The following is a 15209-nucleotide window of genomic DNA, read 5'->3' on the forward strand; positions in this document are numbered from 1 at the left end:
CCGCAGCAGAGCCAACCAGCCCGCTCTCAGCACTCTGAGGTCGGGAGTCCTCAGGTTAACAGGTTTACCATTGACAGAAGTGTCCTTGGATGGTACTTAGGGCCACAGTTCATGGTTCTCTCTGTGGTGGGAGGGGGATGTTTCAGCAGGAGGGCATCAGTGGATACTGTGCTGAGTATGGCAGACCTGGGGTATGGTTTAGCGCTTGCCCTCCCCTCCCCATTTTGAGAAACATCAAGTATTTTATTGTGTACACAAAGGGCTTAAAAATTATTTTTATGTCTTAGTCAGTTCAGTCGCTCAGCTGTGTCCAACTCTTTGCGACCCCATGAACTGCAGCACGCCAGGCCTCCCTGTCCATCACCAAATCCCGGAGTTTACCCAAACTCATGTCCATTGAGTCGGTGATGCCATCTAACCATCTCATCGTCTGTCGTCCCCTTCTCCTGCCTTCTATCTTTCCCAACATCAGAATCTTTTCAGATGAGTCAGCTCTTCACAATAGGTGGCCAAAATATTGGAGTTTCAGCTTCAATATCAGTCCTTCCAATGAACACCTAGGACTGATCTCCTTTAGGATGGACTGGTTGGATTTCCTTGCAGTCCAAGGGACTCTCAAGAGTCTTCTCTAACACCACAGTTCAAAAGCATCATTTCTTTTGCTCTCAGCTTTCTTTATAGTCCAACTCTTACATCCATGTATGACTACTGGAAAAACCATAGTCTTGACTATATGGACCTTTGTTGACAAAGTAATGTCTTTGCTTTTTAATATGCTGTCTAGGTTGGTCATAACTTTGCTTCCAAGGAGTAAGCATCTTTTAATTTCTTGGCTGCAGTCACCATCTGCAGTGATTTTGGAGCCCAGAAAAATAAAGTCAACCACTGTTTCCACTGTTTCCCCATCTATTTGCCATGAAGTGATGAGACCGGATGCCATGATCTTAGTTTTCTGAATGTTGAGCTTTAAGCCAACTTTTTCACTCTCCTCTTTCACTTTCATCAAGGGGCTCTTTAGTTCTTCTTCACTTTCTGCCATAAGGGTGGTGTCCTCTGCATATCTGATGTTATTGATATTTCTTTCTGATATCTGAGGATATTGATATTTATGTCTTAGGTAGTCCTCGAAATCTGTTCTCAGTGTCAGATCTGATTACTGTTGAGATTTGGTTCTGTTGTTTGTGTTAGTTACGAGACCTGTGCTATAGCTGCTAGGAAAGAAAAGAACATCAGGCCACAGCTGACTTAACAAATAGGGACTTCCTTTTGGGATAGGAGTCCAGGCCTGTTCCTGTGGCTCCGTCATGCCGTCCATGACCCTCTCCTTGTTCTGCCTAGCCTTCCTCAGAATGTGCTGTCACCGTAGGGTCACAGGACAGCTCTGCCCTTTGCCACCCTCACATCAGAGCCTGTGCTCAGATGAGCCAGCCCTCTTGTTCACAACTCTCCTGCAAGCCTACCAAGTGATTTCTGCTTATTCCCACTGATTGGCCAGAGCACTGCCCCATGACTGTTCTTAGCTGTCCTGGAGTTTGGGAAATACAAGCTTTTAACTAGGCTTGTTGTAAGTCAAAAAACTACATTCAGAAACCTCTAGTAAGAAAGAGTCTATTGGAACAAGCAGCTAGTATATACCTCAGCAGCCGTTTTCTAAAGTGCTGGAAAGTGAAAGTTGCTCAGTCATGTCTGATTCTTTGTGACCCCATAGACTGTATAGTCCATGGAATTCTCCAGACCGGAATACTGGAGTGGGTAGCCTTTCCCTTCTCTAGGGGATCTTCCCAACCCAGGGATCGAACCCAGGTCCCCGCCTTCCAGGCGGATTCTTTACCACCTGAGCCACAAGGGAAGGGGTTCTTCCGAAATGCACTGAAATTAAAGGTAAAGGAGAACAAATAATAATGATAGCTTTGGAAGTGTGAGAGATTGGACTCTAGAATTTTTTTTTTTTTAATTAATCAAGAAAATGTGTTTGTTATAAATATGTTTCTTAACCCCAAGCATTTGACTGTTTTATGGTGTTCTGTACATTATGGTGTTCTGTACATGTACATTTGCAGTCCATGGCGTCGCAAAGAGTCGGACACAACTGAGTGACTGAGCTGGTGTTTTGTACATTAAGATCACTTCCATACCCCAATACTTGGGACCTCGCCTTCTTCTTCTTTTGTCATATCAGCAGTTTCAATACAGTATCACAAAAAAAGTTTTTTCAAGAAAAAAATTGGAAACAGCAATGAACAGATGTACTTAACTGTGAAAAATAGTTGTATACACATAACAGAAGTATTGAAGAAGGGCTGGTAGAATGCCCTTTTAAAATTTATTGTATTTTTTAGTTGTATTTTTTTTTAACATATGCTGAATATTAATCTCATATCGGATGTATGATTTGCAGCTATTTTCTCCTAGTCTGTGGGTTGCAATAACTTTTTGGTGTGATTTTAAAACTACATATTAGCATTAAGACTGATATTATACTAGTATTTATTAGTATCTTAGCTAGTTTATTTTAAAGTATCAGTAATATATAAACTGAAGAATATGTGAACATATGGTTGAAAATTTAAATGGCTCAAAAGGTCTCCAATTAAAAAAACAGTTAAAAGGATGGAGGGTTACCATAGAAGAGAGAGAAAGCAGGATAGAGAAAAGCTGTATATGATGAGCTTTATTCCTTTCCCAAAAAAAAGACTAGAAACAATGTTTAATCTCACTGGTGGGAACATGGAGTGTCCTGTTATCTATATTTTTTCTGAAGGTGGCTTAGACGATAAAGAATCCGCCTGCAATGCAGGAGATCTGGGTTCAATCCCTGGGTTCGGAAGATCCCCTGGAGAAGGGAACGGCTGCCCACTCCAGTATTCTTGCCTGGAGGATCCCATGGACAGAGGCGCCTGGAGGGCTACAGTCCATGGGGTCTTAACGAGTCAGACACAACTGAGCGACTAAGCACAACACTCCTTACCTGCCAGTTGTTGTTAGAATTTCATATTTTTGTCAGCTGTTTTTCTGCATTTGATGCAGAAGAGCTCTTAACAGAAACATGTGTGTTTGGTATTGTTTTAATGTTTTTCTTCTGTATCAGTTACTAACATGGAATATAAATTTACTTGTACCCTGTAGTGTTTCAACTCTTCATGTAGTGTTTGAGATTATGCAAATATAAGCCTAGACCTGAATATATTTAACTTTACATATAAAACTTATTATTTGACATTTTAAAACTTTTTTAATTGGTGGAAATGAAGCTTTTTTCTCTTTTCACCCAGTCACAGGAATTTGTTACAATATGCTTTCATGGAAAAGTGTTTGAAAGGTAATAGTCTGTATGGGATTGGTAGAGCTTTGATACTAAAACTGAATAAATTGTATGGGACAAGAAAATTAGAGGTCAATTCAACTTAAATATGTAGATGCATACATCTTAAAATAATGGTGGTATGTCCAGACAGTAGAATATCATTCTACAGTAAAAAGAAATGAGCTATGAAGCTATCAAAAGACATGGAGAAACCTTAAATGCATCTCCATGCATATCTGAATGAAAATCTATTATTGTAAGTCTGCACATTACCAGGTTAAAGGAGAAAACTTATGATTATCTCCATGATTGCAGGGAAAACATTGAGTAAAATTCAGCACCCAATCATGATGAAAGAAACATTCAGTAAACTAGAGACTGAGAGGAACCTTCTTAACCTAAAAAAGGATATTGACCAGAAACCTAAACCAAATATTACACTTCGTGGTTAAACCTTAGAAGTAGTTCTTCCAAAATCAGGGAAAAAATAATTTCTATTTGACGTTGAATAGAAGGTTCTAGCCAATGCAATTAAATAAGAAGAACATGGAAGCAACCTACATGTCCATTGACAGATGAATGGATAAAGAAGTTGTGGTACATATACACAATGGAATATTACTCAGCCATAAAAAGGAACACATTTGAGTCAGTTCTAATGAGGTGGATGAACCTAAAATCTATTATACAGAGTGAAGTTAGAGAAAAATAAATATCATATTCTAATGCATATTTACAGAATCTAGAAAAATGATACTGAAGAATTTATTTACAGGGCAGCAGTGGAGAAACAGACATAGAGAATAGACTTATGGACATGGGGAGAGGGGAGGAGAAGGTTGAAATGTATGGAAAAAGTAACATGGAAACTTACATTACCATATATAAAACAGATAGCCAAGGGGGCATTTGCTGTATGGCTCAGGAAACTCAAACAGGGGCTCTGTATCAACCTAGAGGGGTGGGATGTGGAGGGAGATGGGAGGGAGGTTCAAAAGAGAGGGGATCTATCTATACCTGTGGCTGATTCATGTTGAGGTTTGACAGAAAAGAAAATTCTGTAAAGCAATTATCCTTCAATTTAAAAATTTTTTAAAAAAGGAAATGAGGTATGAATGAGAAATGTTAAGTGTTAAGGAGGAGATAAGAGTTATTACTGTTTCCTGGTATTGAGAAATTCAGAACAAGCTACCAAATGTTAGAGAACTCAGCAAGATTGCTGGGTGTGAGAGTAATGTTACAAAATCAGTGGCAACGATTGTAGTGTGTGTGTTTCTGTTTTTGTGTGTGTGGCAGATTGCATTGTCCAAAAGGACTGCACCAGCATATGATGCACCCCCTCTCCTGTTACACAAAGAGGCTGTGATTCCTTTCACTGAGATTTGGTCTCTGTTCCCAACTCTTGTTGGAACGCCCAGTGGGTAAAGAAGATGAGCTAGAAAGTTACTTGTCCTGGGACTATTGGGTGGGGGCAGGCAGGCGCATGGGAAAATCTTGAATAAACTTATTTATGCTTAATTTACAAAACTGCTTAGTGCCTAATTTTTAAAATACTGTTTCTCCACACGTGGTGATGTGAGCAAAAGCCCAAATTGTTCTTTGCTGTTAATGTGTACCCCTTTTCTGGAAGGAGATATGCTTCTGTTTTTACCTGACTTCTTAGGGTAATGTTCCACTTGGGAAAAAAAGCTGGTCATGATGGACATGTCATGTAGCTGAGTGCCTCATGCAGGCATCCTGGCACAGAATCTTGTCGTGGAATACCGAGAACCAGAAGGGTCCTGAAATGAGCATTTGTGGCTCTAAAATAAGATTGAGAGTACTTACCTGGCAGGGGAGATACCATGATCACGAAGGTGGTTTTCCCAGGGCGAGGCTTATCCATTGCACTCCGGATGTGCTGACCCCTGCGATTTCCCCAAATGTGGGAAACTCGACTGCATAATTTGTGGTAGTGGGGGACTGCGTTCGCGCTTTCCCCTGGAATAAAAAAAAAAAAGATTTGAGAATATTTCTGGAGCTCAAAATAAAGTAACGGTTATATGGCTTGAAGATAACAAAATAGATTACAATTTTAAGATTGACACTCTGGAATATAGGCAGATATTCGGAGAGTTTAGTTTGGAATTGAAGTGTGGTGTGGTGACCTGAGATTCCTCCTTTGCAGTGTAGGTACCTGAACTGTTTAATGTGGCTGTGGGTGTGAGCACAGCAGAGCAATGCAGTGCACGTGTGTGAGAGTGGAGCCTTCTGCTTGAAGGGCTGTGTCCAGCCTTGGGGCCCCAGGCTGTCAGCTCTGTGGACCTGGTAGATCATTCAACCCCTAGCCTGTCACCCTCACACACACAGTGGGGGAGACAGTGTTTCTGTGGTGTGATGAGACTTGAAAGAGGTGCTTGACATGTCCTAAGTGCTCAGTGAAAGTTATTTTATACAGGCTGGGAAACTATGTGTTCTGCTATATAAAGTTTAAGAGAAATGTTAAAATATATTTTTGTTATTTTAAGGAAATTCGCAGTGAGTCCCATGACTATCCTCATAGAGTGGCCAAGTTCCCTGAAAACAGAAATCGAAACAGATACAGAGATGTGAGCCCATGTAAGTACTCGTAGGGGGGTGGCGTGTGTGTATATATGTGTATGTATGTTTGTGTGTGTGCTGGTTTGTTGTAGGACACAGGACATGGCAGAAGATGTTGGGGTCAGGGTTGATAAGCATGATGGGGTTTTTTTGTATCGACATGTATACGTACTCTTTAAAGAAAACTTTTGAGGCATGAAATTGTGGAAGGAGGGGAAATTGCCTGTAATTACCTCCTCCTTCAACACAGCCACCATTTACTCTTTGTATTTGCTACCAACCTTTTTTCTGCCACTTGATTTTTGTTTTTTTTCGAAATAATCATAATCATTTATGTGTGTATGTATACTCATATATGTCTCTATACCTTCCATATTATTCCATAGCTTTTATAAGTATTACTTTAAATATTTATTTGTATAGCTTGCTTTTTCTCCCTAAAATGAAAAAATAGTGTGTGCATACTATAGAAAAGTTTTAAAACATAAAAATGTATAAAGGAAAAATTCTCATGACTTAAAAACAAAAACTTTAGGGTTTATATTCTTTTGGTCTTTGTGTAAATGTGTGTCCTTTTAAATTCATTTGGATCTGCAGGTACAGATCAAGCTCTCCTCCCGCGAAGCCGCTCGCTGTGGTGGTTTCCTGTCCTGAGCACAGTCTGTCAGTGGTTGGATTTCAATTCCGCTGTGCTCATGTTGGTACACACATACATGGTTTTGTGAACAGTTGTAATACCAGGGCTTTAAAAATGTGTTCAGGTGATTTTATTTTTGCTCTGGTTGAGGCCTCCTTCACATACTGCCTGAGGCGGCTTCACTGCCCACGGGACTCCCCGAGTTTGGTTTCAGTGGGTGAACGTGGGCGGCGTCCTCCGGGCCGCCTGGGTGCTGGGCATGTCTGTGCCCAGGGCCTTCTCCTGGCCTCTCTGTCTGCCGTCACAGAACCACTCTTCCTCCCATCTTCAGCCTCTTTCTAAGAACTCTCTTCCTTTATTATTCACATGTGCTCCAGTGTCTTCTGACGTCATCCCCCATATCCATTGCAGCTGTGACTTTGTCACCTATGTGTGCCCACACATATACATACAGTCCTGGAAGAATGCATCACACAGTCTGTCTCTCCAGCCTTATCACCCACGCACTCTTCAGCCCCCGGTTCTACCCCAGCCTCCCTAGGGAAACTTTTATTCTGAAGTGCTGTTCGCTCTCTGGTTTTCTCTTGCAGTGAGGGACTTTCCGCCATTGTCTTTTCTTATCCCTATGTGATTTTTGACATAGGCAGCCATGCCTTCCTTCCTCAAGTCAGTCTTGATTCTGCTGTCACTCCTCTGGATGATCACCCCTTTTCAGAGATTCTCTCCTCAGTTGTCTTCTACTTAAGGGCTCTCTCTGTCCCTCCTGCTCCCTCTCACATCTTCTGTGATTTCAGTTGCCATGTCTCTGCTTGTGGCCCTGGATCTTGTCTGCAGCCTGTGTCTCCTCAGATACAGACCCATTCACCCACTTTTCGTGACCTATCTCTGTCTTGCTGTCCCGTGGCCACCTCAGTCTCAGGATTCCTCTCACATCCCTCAATCCTGGCCCTACTCCTGCTCTTTCCGTCTTATACCCCATATTCATATTGGACCACTAGCCACACACTTGCTGCAGCTGGAAACTTATACTTCTCTCCCATTCAGCTCCCATGTCTGGTTGGTGACTTGTTGTTTAGTCTCTAAGTTGTGGTTTGCAACCCCAGGGACTGTAGCCCTCCAGGCTCCTCTGTCCATGGGATTCTCCAGGCAAGAATACTGGAGTGGGTAGCTGTTCCCTTCTTCAGGAGATCTTCCCAACCCAGGGATTAAACCCAGGTCTCCTGCATTGCAGGTGGATTCTTTACCAGCTGAGCCACCAGGGAAGACTGGGGACTCCTGCTAAATCCAGATGACAGAGGTGTTTTTTAAAAGCACGTAAGATGGTGCTGGCAAACCTGTCCTGATTGAAAGTCATCCTGTCATTTCCATACATAGACTTGTATGGTGGTTGGCTTGTTCAGAAAACCTGTACTGAAAACCAGCTCTATGCCTGCTCTGTGTGCAAGGACCGTGAGTCCACACGCCCTGCCTGCTAACCGTATATGTGCAGTGTGGGGGTTCGTACCTGCTGTACTATGTGTATTGTGAGGTGCTCAGTTCTGCTTGAGGAGTTAGGGACAGCTATTAAGATAGTAATTTTTGTTTTTTAATAAACTGGTCTATTTTAAACCAGCATTTATTTTTCCCATCCATACAGGAAATAAAAATAGATAATACCTCATGTGGAAAAAAAGATAATACTGAGTGCAAAGCAGACAATGACATTTGCAAAATCAAATGAGATCAAAAGAATTGGTTGTTTTCTTAATTCAGAGTTTCAGATCTTTCTAAATTTTGATTCCGCAAGTCTGGAAATGTATTTTTAAACAAATTCCTTACACAATTGTTATGTATCCAGCTTGAAACTACATTTGGAGGTATGAATATGAGATGCATGTTCAAAGAGGGGTGTTTTGAAATAGAATTTTAAGAAGTACACAGTCTTGGTATAATTGCCGTGACTGAAAGATGCCTCATTTATCTCAGTTAACCATGAGGTGATTGTAGAAGAGATGGGCAGGAGGGTGGTTGACTGAGAAAATAGAGGTTGTAGTAATCACATTGAGGATTGTATTTGTACTGTCAGAGACAGCTGCCAGGTTCTGAAATCTTCCTCACTGTTTGCTTTGCACACAGAAATCCCAGTTTACTGTTTGATATAAGAGGAGGTACCAGCCTTTTGTTTTTGCTGGCCATGAAAGAATAGTTTTTTGTTTGTTGTTTTTGTGATTAAAAACTCATACCATAAGTTTACCCTTTTAGCAGTTTTTAGGTGTCCATCACCCATGTTGTTGGCTGTATGCATGTTGTTGTACCACAGGTCTTGTCATCTTGTGTGGCTGAAATGCCACTCCTCCTCCAGCCCCTGGCTGTCACCATCCTGCTTCCTCTTTTCTCAGACTCTGATCACTTTGGATGCTTCATAGAAAAGGAATCATACAGTGGTTCTTCTTGCGATGGGCTTATTCCTCGCAGCATAATGTCCTCAAGGTTCATCCTTCAGTGTTTAAAGTAACACATGGACTTCAGATTCCAGTTGTGTGGCAGGTTAGAACAGTCCATGGTTTCTTACTGCTGCGAAACAAGATTCTCAATAAGCACACATTTTAAATAAATTACTCGGTGGGGAGGAAGTAAGGAAAAGATACAGGCTGTCTGTGTTCCCCACCTCCTACAATAAGATCTCAACAAATGGCATAGCTTCTCTGAATGCACAGGCAAGTGTCAGCTGTGACTTTTGTATTCACGTAATAAAATAGTCTCTAGGTAAATATATAAGGCAGAAATGACTAGGATTACAGAAAAAGATTGATAATTCTATGTTCACAGATTACTTAAAATAGTAGTAAAGAAGTAGAAGATTTAGACTGCACAGTTAAGCTTAATTTAATAAGAAAAATATATAGAACCTTATGTCCAGCAATTAGAGAATTCACATTCTTCTAAGACTGCATGGAATACTTGTAATAAATGGACCATTGACTAGGCTGTAAAATTAAATCTTGACATGGTTTAAGAATTACTGCCTTATAGGCCATGTTCTTTGACCGTAATGCAATTAAATTATAGGTTATTAATAAAAAGATTAAAATTCCTATAAATTTGGAGATTTATTTAAAGACTTCTAAATGATTCATGGGTCAAGATGAAATCATAATGGAAACTTAAAAATGAACAATAGGTAAAATCTACTTACCAAAACTTGCATAAAGCAGCAAAAACAGGGCTGTAAAAAAATACTGTTTTAAATGTTTACATTAAAACAGAAGGTTGAAAATTAAAGTGCTAAGTGTCTAATCTATTTTAGAGTAAAACAGGATAAACACCAAAAGAAAAAAAAAGCAGAAAGGAAATAATACAAAAATAAAAGCAGAATGGAAATCAGTGGGACCATACACAGGACCAAATAAAATCAAATGTTGGTTCCTTAATAAGGCTAATCAACTAGTAAGATTGAATAAGAAAAATAACACAGATATACAAAAACCAGAGAGACAGAGGCAGATGTATATAAATAGTATTAGGAGAAAAGGGGAACAAAATACAGATGTAAAAGGACTTAAGCTAGACCACTGTAAACAATTATGGCAATAAATGTTATCACTTAGAAGAAGTGGAACAGACTCCTGGAAAAATAGCATTTACCATTGTAGATTAAAGGAGAAATAGAGTCTAAGTAGGCCTGTGACAGCTAAATAAGTTAAATTAATTAATAAACAATTTTCCACTGAGAATTCACTGAGACTAGCTGTTTCAACAGGCATATCTTATAATAATGAAAGCTCTCCCAGAGAATAGAAAAAGAGAATACTCCCCAGTTCCTTTTGTGAGGCTGTTAGATAGGTAATTTGGATATCCAAAGCAGAAAAGTTTAATAAGCGGAATAAAAGTTACAGGCGTATCTGCATCATGGATGTATATGTAAAAGTCCTAAAGAAAGGTTAGCAAACTGAATATGGCAATATCTATATTAGTTTTAGGAATATAAGAGTGGCTTATCATTAGTCAGTATTTAAATGTAATTAATCTTAGTATCAAGGTAAAGGAAAAAAAGCCATGTGAATATCTTCATAGATGGAGAAAGACTATTTAAAGTCAATTCTTGCTCCTGATGAAAAACAAAACATGTATCAAACAGAAGGAAAGTTCTATAACTTGAGATGACACCAACAGTCATGTCACTTGTGTTTTGTTAAAAAAAAATTTATATAATTAATTTGTTTGGCTGTGCTGAGTCTTAGTTGTGGCATGTGGGATCTAGTTCCCTGGTCAAGGATCGAACCTAGGCACCCTTCATTGGAAGCTTGGAGTCTTAGCCTCTAGACCACAGGGGAGGCCCCATGTCACTGTTAATGATAACATGTTACAAACATTTTCTAAAACTTGAGGATAAGACAAGGGTGCCCACGGGTACCACTTCCACTTCATATTGTCCTTTGGTGTGGGTCAGGGAACAGAGCAGACCCTAGAGGCCAGGTACTGCCCCCTTCCACCTCCCTGACCAATCTGTTTCATCTGACCACACTGTCCCAGTCACCTCTACTAAAAGGTCCTGGAGCTTTCTGTGCTCTTGTTTTTGCTGAGTTACTTCACTCCTCAAGTCAGTTATAGTTTCACCTGCTGATATTGAGGGAGGTTTAATAGTGATATAGACTGGAAAAGATCAGGTTTCATCCTAATCCCAAAGAAAGGCAATGCCAAAGAATGTTCAAGCTGCTGCACAATTGCACTCAGCTCATATGCTAGCAAAGTAATGCTCAAAATTCTCCAAGCCAAGCTTCAACAGTACATGAGCTGTGAACTTCCAGATGTTCAAGCTGGATTTAGAAAAGGCAGAGGAACCAGAGATCAAATTGCCAACATCTGTTGGATCATTGAAAAAACAAGAGAGTTCCAGAAAAACATCTACTTCTGCTTTATTGACTACACCAAAGCCTTTGACTGTATGGATCACAACAAACTGGAAAATTCTTAGAGATGTGAATACCTGACTACCTTACCTGCCTCCTGAGAAATCTGTATGCAGGTCAAGAAGCAACAGTTAGAACTGGACATGGAACAACAGACTGGTTCTAAATAGGAAAAGGAGTACGTCAAGGCTGTATATTGTCACCCTGCTCATTTAACTTCTGTGCAGAGTATATCATGTGAAATGACAGGCTAGATGAAGCACAAATTGGAATCGTGATTGCAGAGAGAAATATCAGTAACCTCAGATGCACAGATGATACCACCCTTACGGCAGAAAGCAAAGAACTAAAGAGCCTCTTGATGCAAGTGAAAGAGGAGAGTGAAAAAGCTGGCTTAAAACTCAGCATTCGGAAAACTAAGATCATGGCATCTGGTCCCTTCATGGCAAATAGATGGGGAAACAGTGGAAACAGTGACAGACTTTATTTTCTTGGGCTCCAGAATCACTGCAGCTGGTGACTGCAGCCATGAAATTAAAAGAAAAGCTCTTGGAAGAAAAGAGCTTCCAAGGAGCTCTTGCTCCTTGGAAGAAAAGCTCTGACCAACCTAGACAGCATACTAAACAGCAGAGATATTACTTTGCCAACAAAGTTCCGTCTAGTCAAAGCTATGGTTTTTCCAGTAGTCGTGTATGGATGTGAGAGTTGAACCATAAAGAAAGCTGAGAGCTGAAGAATTGATGCTTTTGAACTGTGGTGTTAGAGAAGACTCTTGAGAGTCCCTTGGATTGCAAGGAGATCAAACCAGTCGATCCTAAAGGAGATCAGTCCTGAATATTCATTGGAAGGACTGATGCTGAAGCTTAAGCTCCAACACTTTCGCTACCTGACATGAAGAACTGACTCACTGGAAAAGACCCTGATGTTGGGAAAGATTGAAGGCAGGAGGAGAAGGGGACAACAGAGGATGTGATGGCTGGATGGCATCACTGACTAGATGGACATGAGTTTGAGCAAGCTCCAGGCGTTGGTGATGAACAGGCAAGTGCTGCAGTCCATGGGGTTGTGAAGAGTCAGACAAGACTGAGCAGCTGAACTGAACTGAATAGTGATCTGTCATTCTAAAAAGATTCCACCAGAACTTAGCAATTTGAATATGGACATTTTGTGGAGTTTATTATATAAACAATGCTTGAGCACTTGACAACCTAGATTGTTTGGATACCGTGCTGGTAGAGTTGCTACAATAAGAGGGAAGTAGATCTCCCTTTCTGTGATAGTTGGATTTAGGAGTTGAGGCTAATGAATCAGCTCAGGATTTCTCAACTCTGAACCTGAGTCGCAGGGGCTCCTCTTCCCTTTGTTCTTGGGGCTGGTGGCACAGTCTCTTGTGTCCCCAGACCGGAGGCCCGTAGCTGTTGTAAAGCCTTCAGTCTCTGTGCTTGGCACACTCTCAACCCAGATATTCATGTGGCCGACCCCCTCCAAGTCTCTGCTGAAGTGCCAGTGCACAGTGAGGCCTGCTTTGACCACCCTGTTCAGAATCCCAGTCCCCCCCAGCCCCCCAACTCGGCTCCCTTTTTTGGGGCTCTTTCTCCCAGGACTCTTTTTCCCAGAGGATTTATTGCTGTGTGACATGTAACTTACTTGATTGTTTTGCTCATTGCTGTCCCCTTTCTGAGCAGGTGAGCTTTGGGGAATATGGGTGGGCTCCAAGGGCTGGGGCATGCATACTTGGTCTGAGAGGTTTGCCAGGTGCTCTTGGGTTTTTGGGTGGAAAGGAAAGATAATCGTTCTCCTACTCCCTTTCCCTTCCAACCGTTATGCTCTTTCTCCGAGGAGAAGTTTGAGTTTCAAGGGAAGTGGTGAGCTGCTCAGGACTGTGGCAGACCCCGGTGTGGTGTTGGAGGGGAAGGTGTCCCTGTTCGAGCTGCAGTGGGACTCTGACCCGTTTTGTGAGGACACCTCCCACGTCCTGTTTCCATCCCAGAGACTCTGGGGGTAGATTCAAGAGCCCTTTTCAGTTTGGGGGTGTGTGGAGGCAGAATGTTCAGTTAACACTGTTCTGTCAAGTGTAGGAACTTGAAGTCACGGCAGATGGAGAGATGGACATGTGTGGGCAGCTGACCTGTGGTTGGAGGCTGTGGAACATGTAATGTCTCTGCCCCAGTTGTCTGGCTCCCAGCATATGTGTTGAGGGGTGTGGAAGGTGGTCAGTACAGAGAGCCAATTGTCTGGTGAGGGGATGCAGGCGTGGGGCTTCCATGAGAGAAGTCCTAGGCCAGAAGTTCAGGAGGGTGTCTGTGTGTGTGTGCGGGAGGTGGAGGCAGGGAGCAGGGTGGGAGGCCGCGCAGGGATGGAGGCTCAAGGGCACCTCTGGGCCTCTGCTGCTGCTTATCTAGGGTGTGATGGGGACTGACATGCTCACAGCTCAGCTTGGAGGCTGGGGGTGGAGGAAGTGAGCTGTTCAGGTGTATCCTGTGGGTCCTGCCCAGACTGTGGTTGGTTATATCGTCAGAGAAGGAACCATTCAGCCAGCAGGGTTTTTTTTTTTTTTTTTTTCTTTTGGCAGAGGAAACAACTGAACTGCTTTTGGTTCACTGCTTGATTCATGAGGGAAAGTTCATATTATTTGTCCTCCAGAATTCTCCTTGTGGGCTTCCCTGGTAGCTCAGCTAGTAAAGAATCACCTGCAGTGCAGGAGAGAGACCTTGGTTCGATTCTTGGGTCGGGAAGTTCCCCTGGTGAAGGGATAGGCTACCCACTCCAGTGTTCTTGGGCTTCCCTGGTGGCTCAGACGGTAAAGAATCCACCTGCAGTGTGGGAGGCCTGGCTTTGATCCCTGGGTTGGGAAGATCCCCTGGAAGAGGGCATGGCAACTGACTCCAGCATTCTTGCCTGGAATGGGGTCTCGAAGAGTGGGACGCGACTAAGCGACTAAGCACAGCACACAGCATTCTCCTTGTAGAGTTGAAGGGGGCTGACACTGTCAGATGCCTGCCGCCTCCGCAGGGAATCGCCATGCACTCTGGAAATCAGTACTGGAAACGTAGGCCCCCACTCTACCCCCGGTTGAGAGTGGAGCCTGACTTGGGGGGATTGGTCTTCTGCCCAATTTCTGTTAATTATTCCTGATCTCTGCCTCGGCATAAATGGGAGCCCTTCCCAGCTTGACCTGGAAGACTTTCCAGAAGGAGATGTCTTTACAGTAATGAAAAAGGGTGAAACTGTGGGTGGGGAGGTGGGTGGGGTGGGAGAAAGAGCTCATTTGTGGCAGTACTGAAAGAGGAAGCTGATCTGTGTTTTCAGCTCAGGCAGCTCGAGCCAGTCATTTCTTGACAGATGGAACCATTTCTCAGAAAACAGACGGTGAGGTGGGAGGCTTGGGGACTCTTCATCGGAAGTTTGCCTAATCCAACTTGAGGGCCGTGGTTCTGTGGGGCGTGCGTTTCTTTGTCCCCAACGATGATGCCACTGTGCAGGAAAGTGTGTGTTCTTGGTCGTCCTGCTGCTGGTGGTGGTAGATGTTGAGAAATCAGATTTCCTGTGCAATGTGGTTTGGTTGCTTTTGTGGCCTCTCATGCAGTACAGTTTGAATCATGTTCATTTTCTCCTTTTGGTGGATCCTGTATGTGACTGGGGAGAGGGAGTAACCCTCTAAGTACACTTAGAATGAGGAGGAGGTGCTGTGGGCTTCACCCTTGCTGATGCCCCGAAGCTATGGGTCTCTGTTGTTTTGGATGTTTAGTTTTTGTTTACTTGTTTTTAATGTTTATTTATTTGACTGCACTTGACAAAT

The 15209-nt window shown here is 42.4% G+C and overlaps 1 protein-coding gene and 1 non-coding gene across 4 annotated transcripts in view; both read left to right on the top strand.

Annotated features, from left to right (window-relative positions):
* PTPN2 (protein tyrosine phosphatase non-receptor type 2) overlaps positions 1-15209 on the top strand; it is a 64532-nt gene that overhangs the window by 13348 nt on the left and 35975 nt on the right. For all 3 annotated transcript variants that reach the window (XM_043444000.1, XM_043444001.1, XM_043444002.1), the window contains exon 2: positions 5812-5902. In XM_043444000.1, coding sequence (XP_043299935.1) covers positions 5812-5902 — 91 coding nt within the window. The remainder of the gene's footprint in view (positions 1-5811; positions 5903-15209) is intronic.
* LOC122425927 lies at positions 5124-5287 on the top strand. The gene has a single exon (XR_006265076.1). It is a non-coding gene; the product is annotated as a U1 spliceosomal RNA (small nuclear RNA).

This window comes from Cervus canadensis, chromosome 23 (genome assembly GCF_019320065.1).
Source record: "Cervus canadensis isolate Bull #8, Minnesota chromosome 23, ASM1932006v1, whole genome shotgun sequence".
NCBI classification, from domain to species: domain Eukaryota; kingdom Metazoa; phylum Chordata; class Mammalia; order Artiodactyla; family Cervidae; genus Cervus; species Cervus canadensis.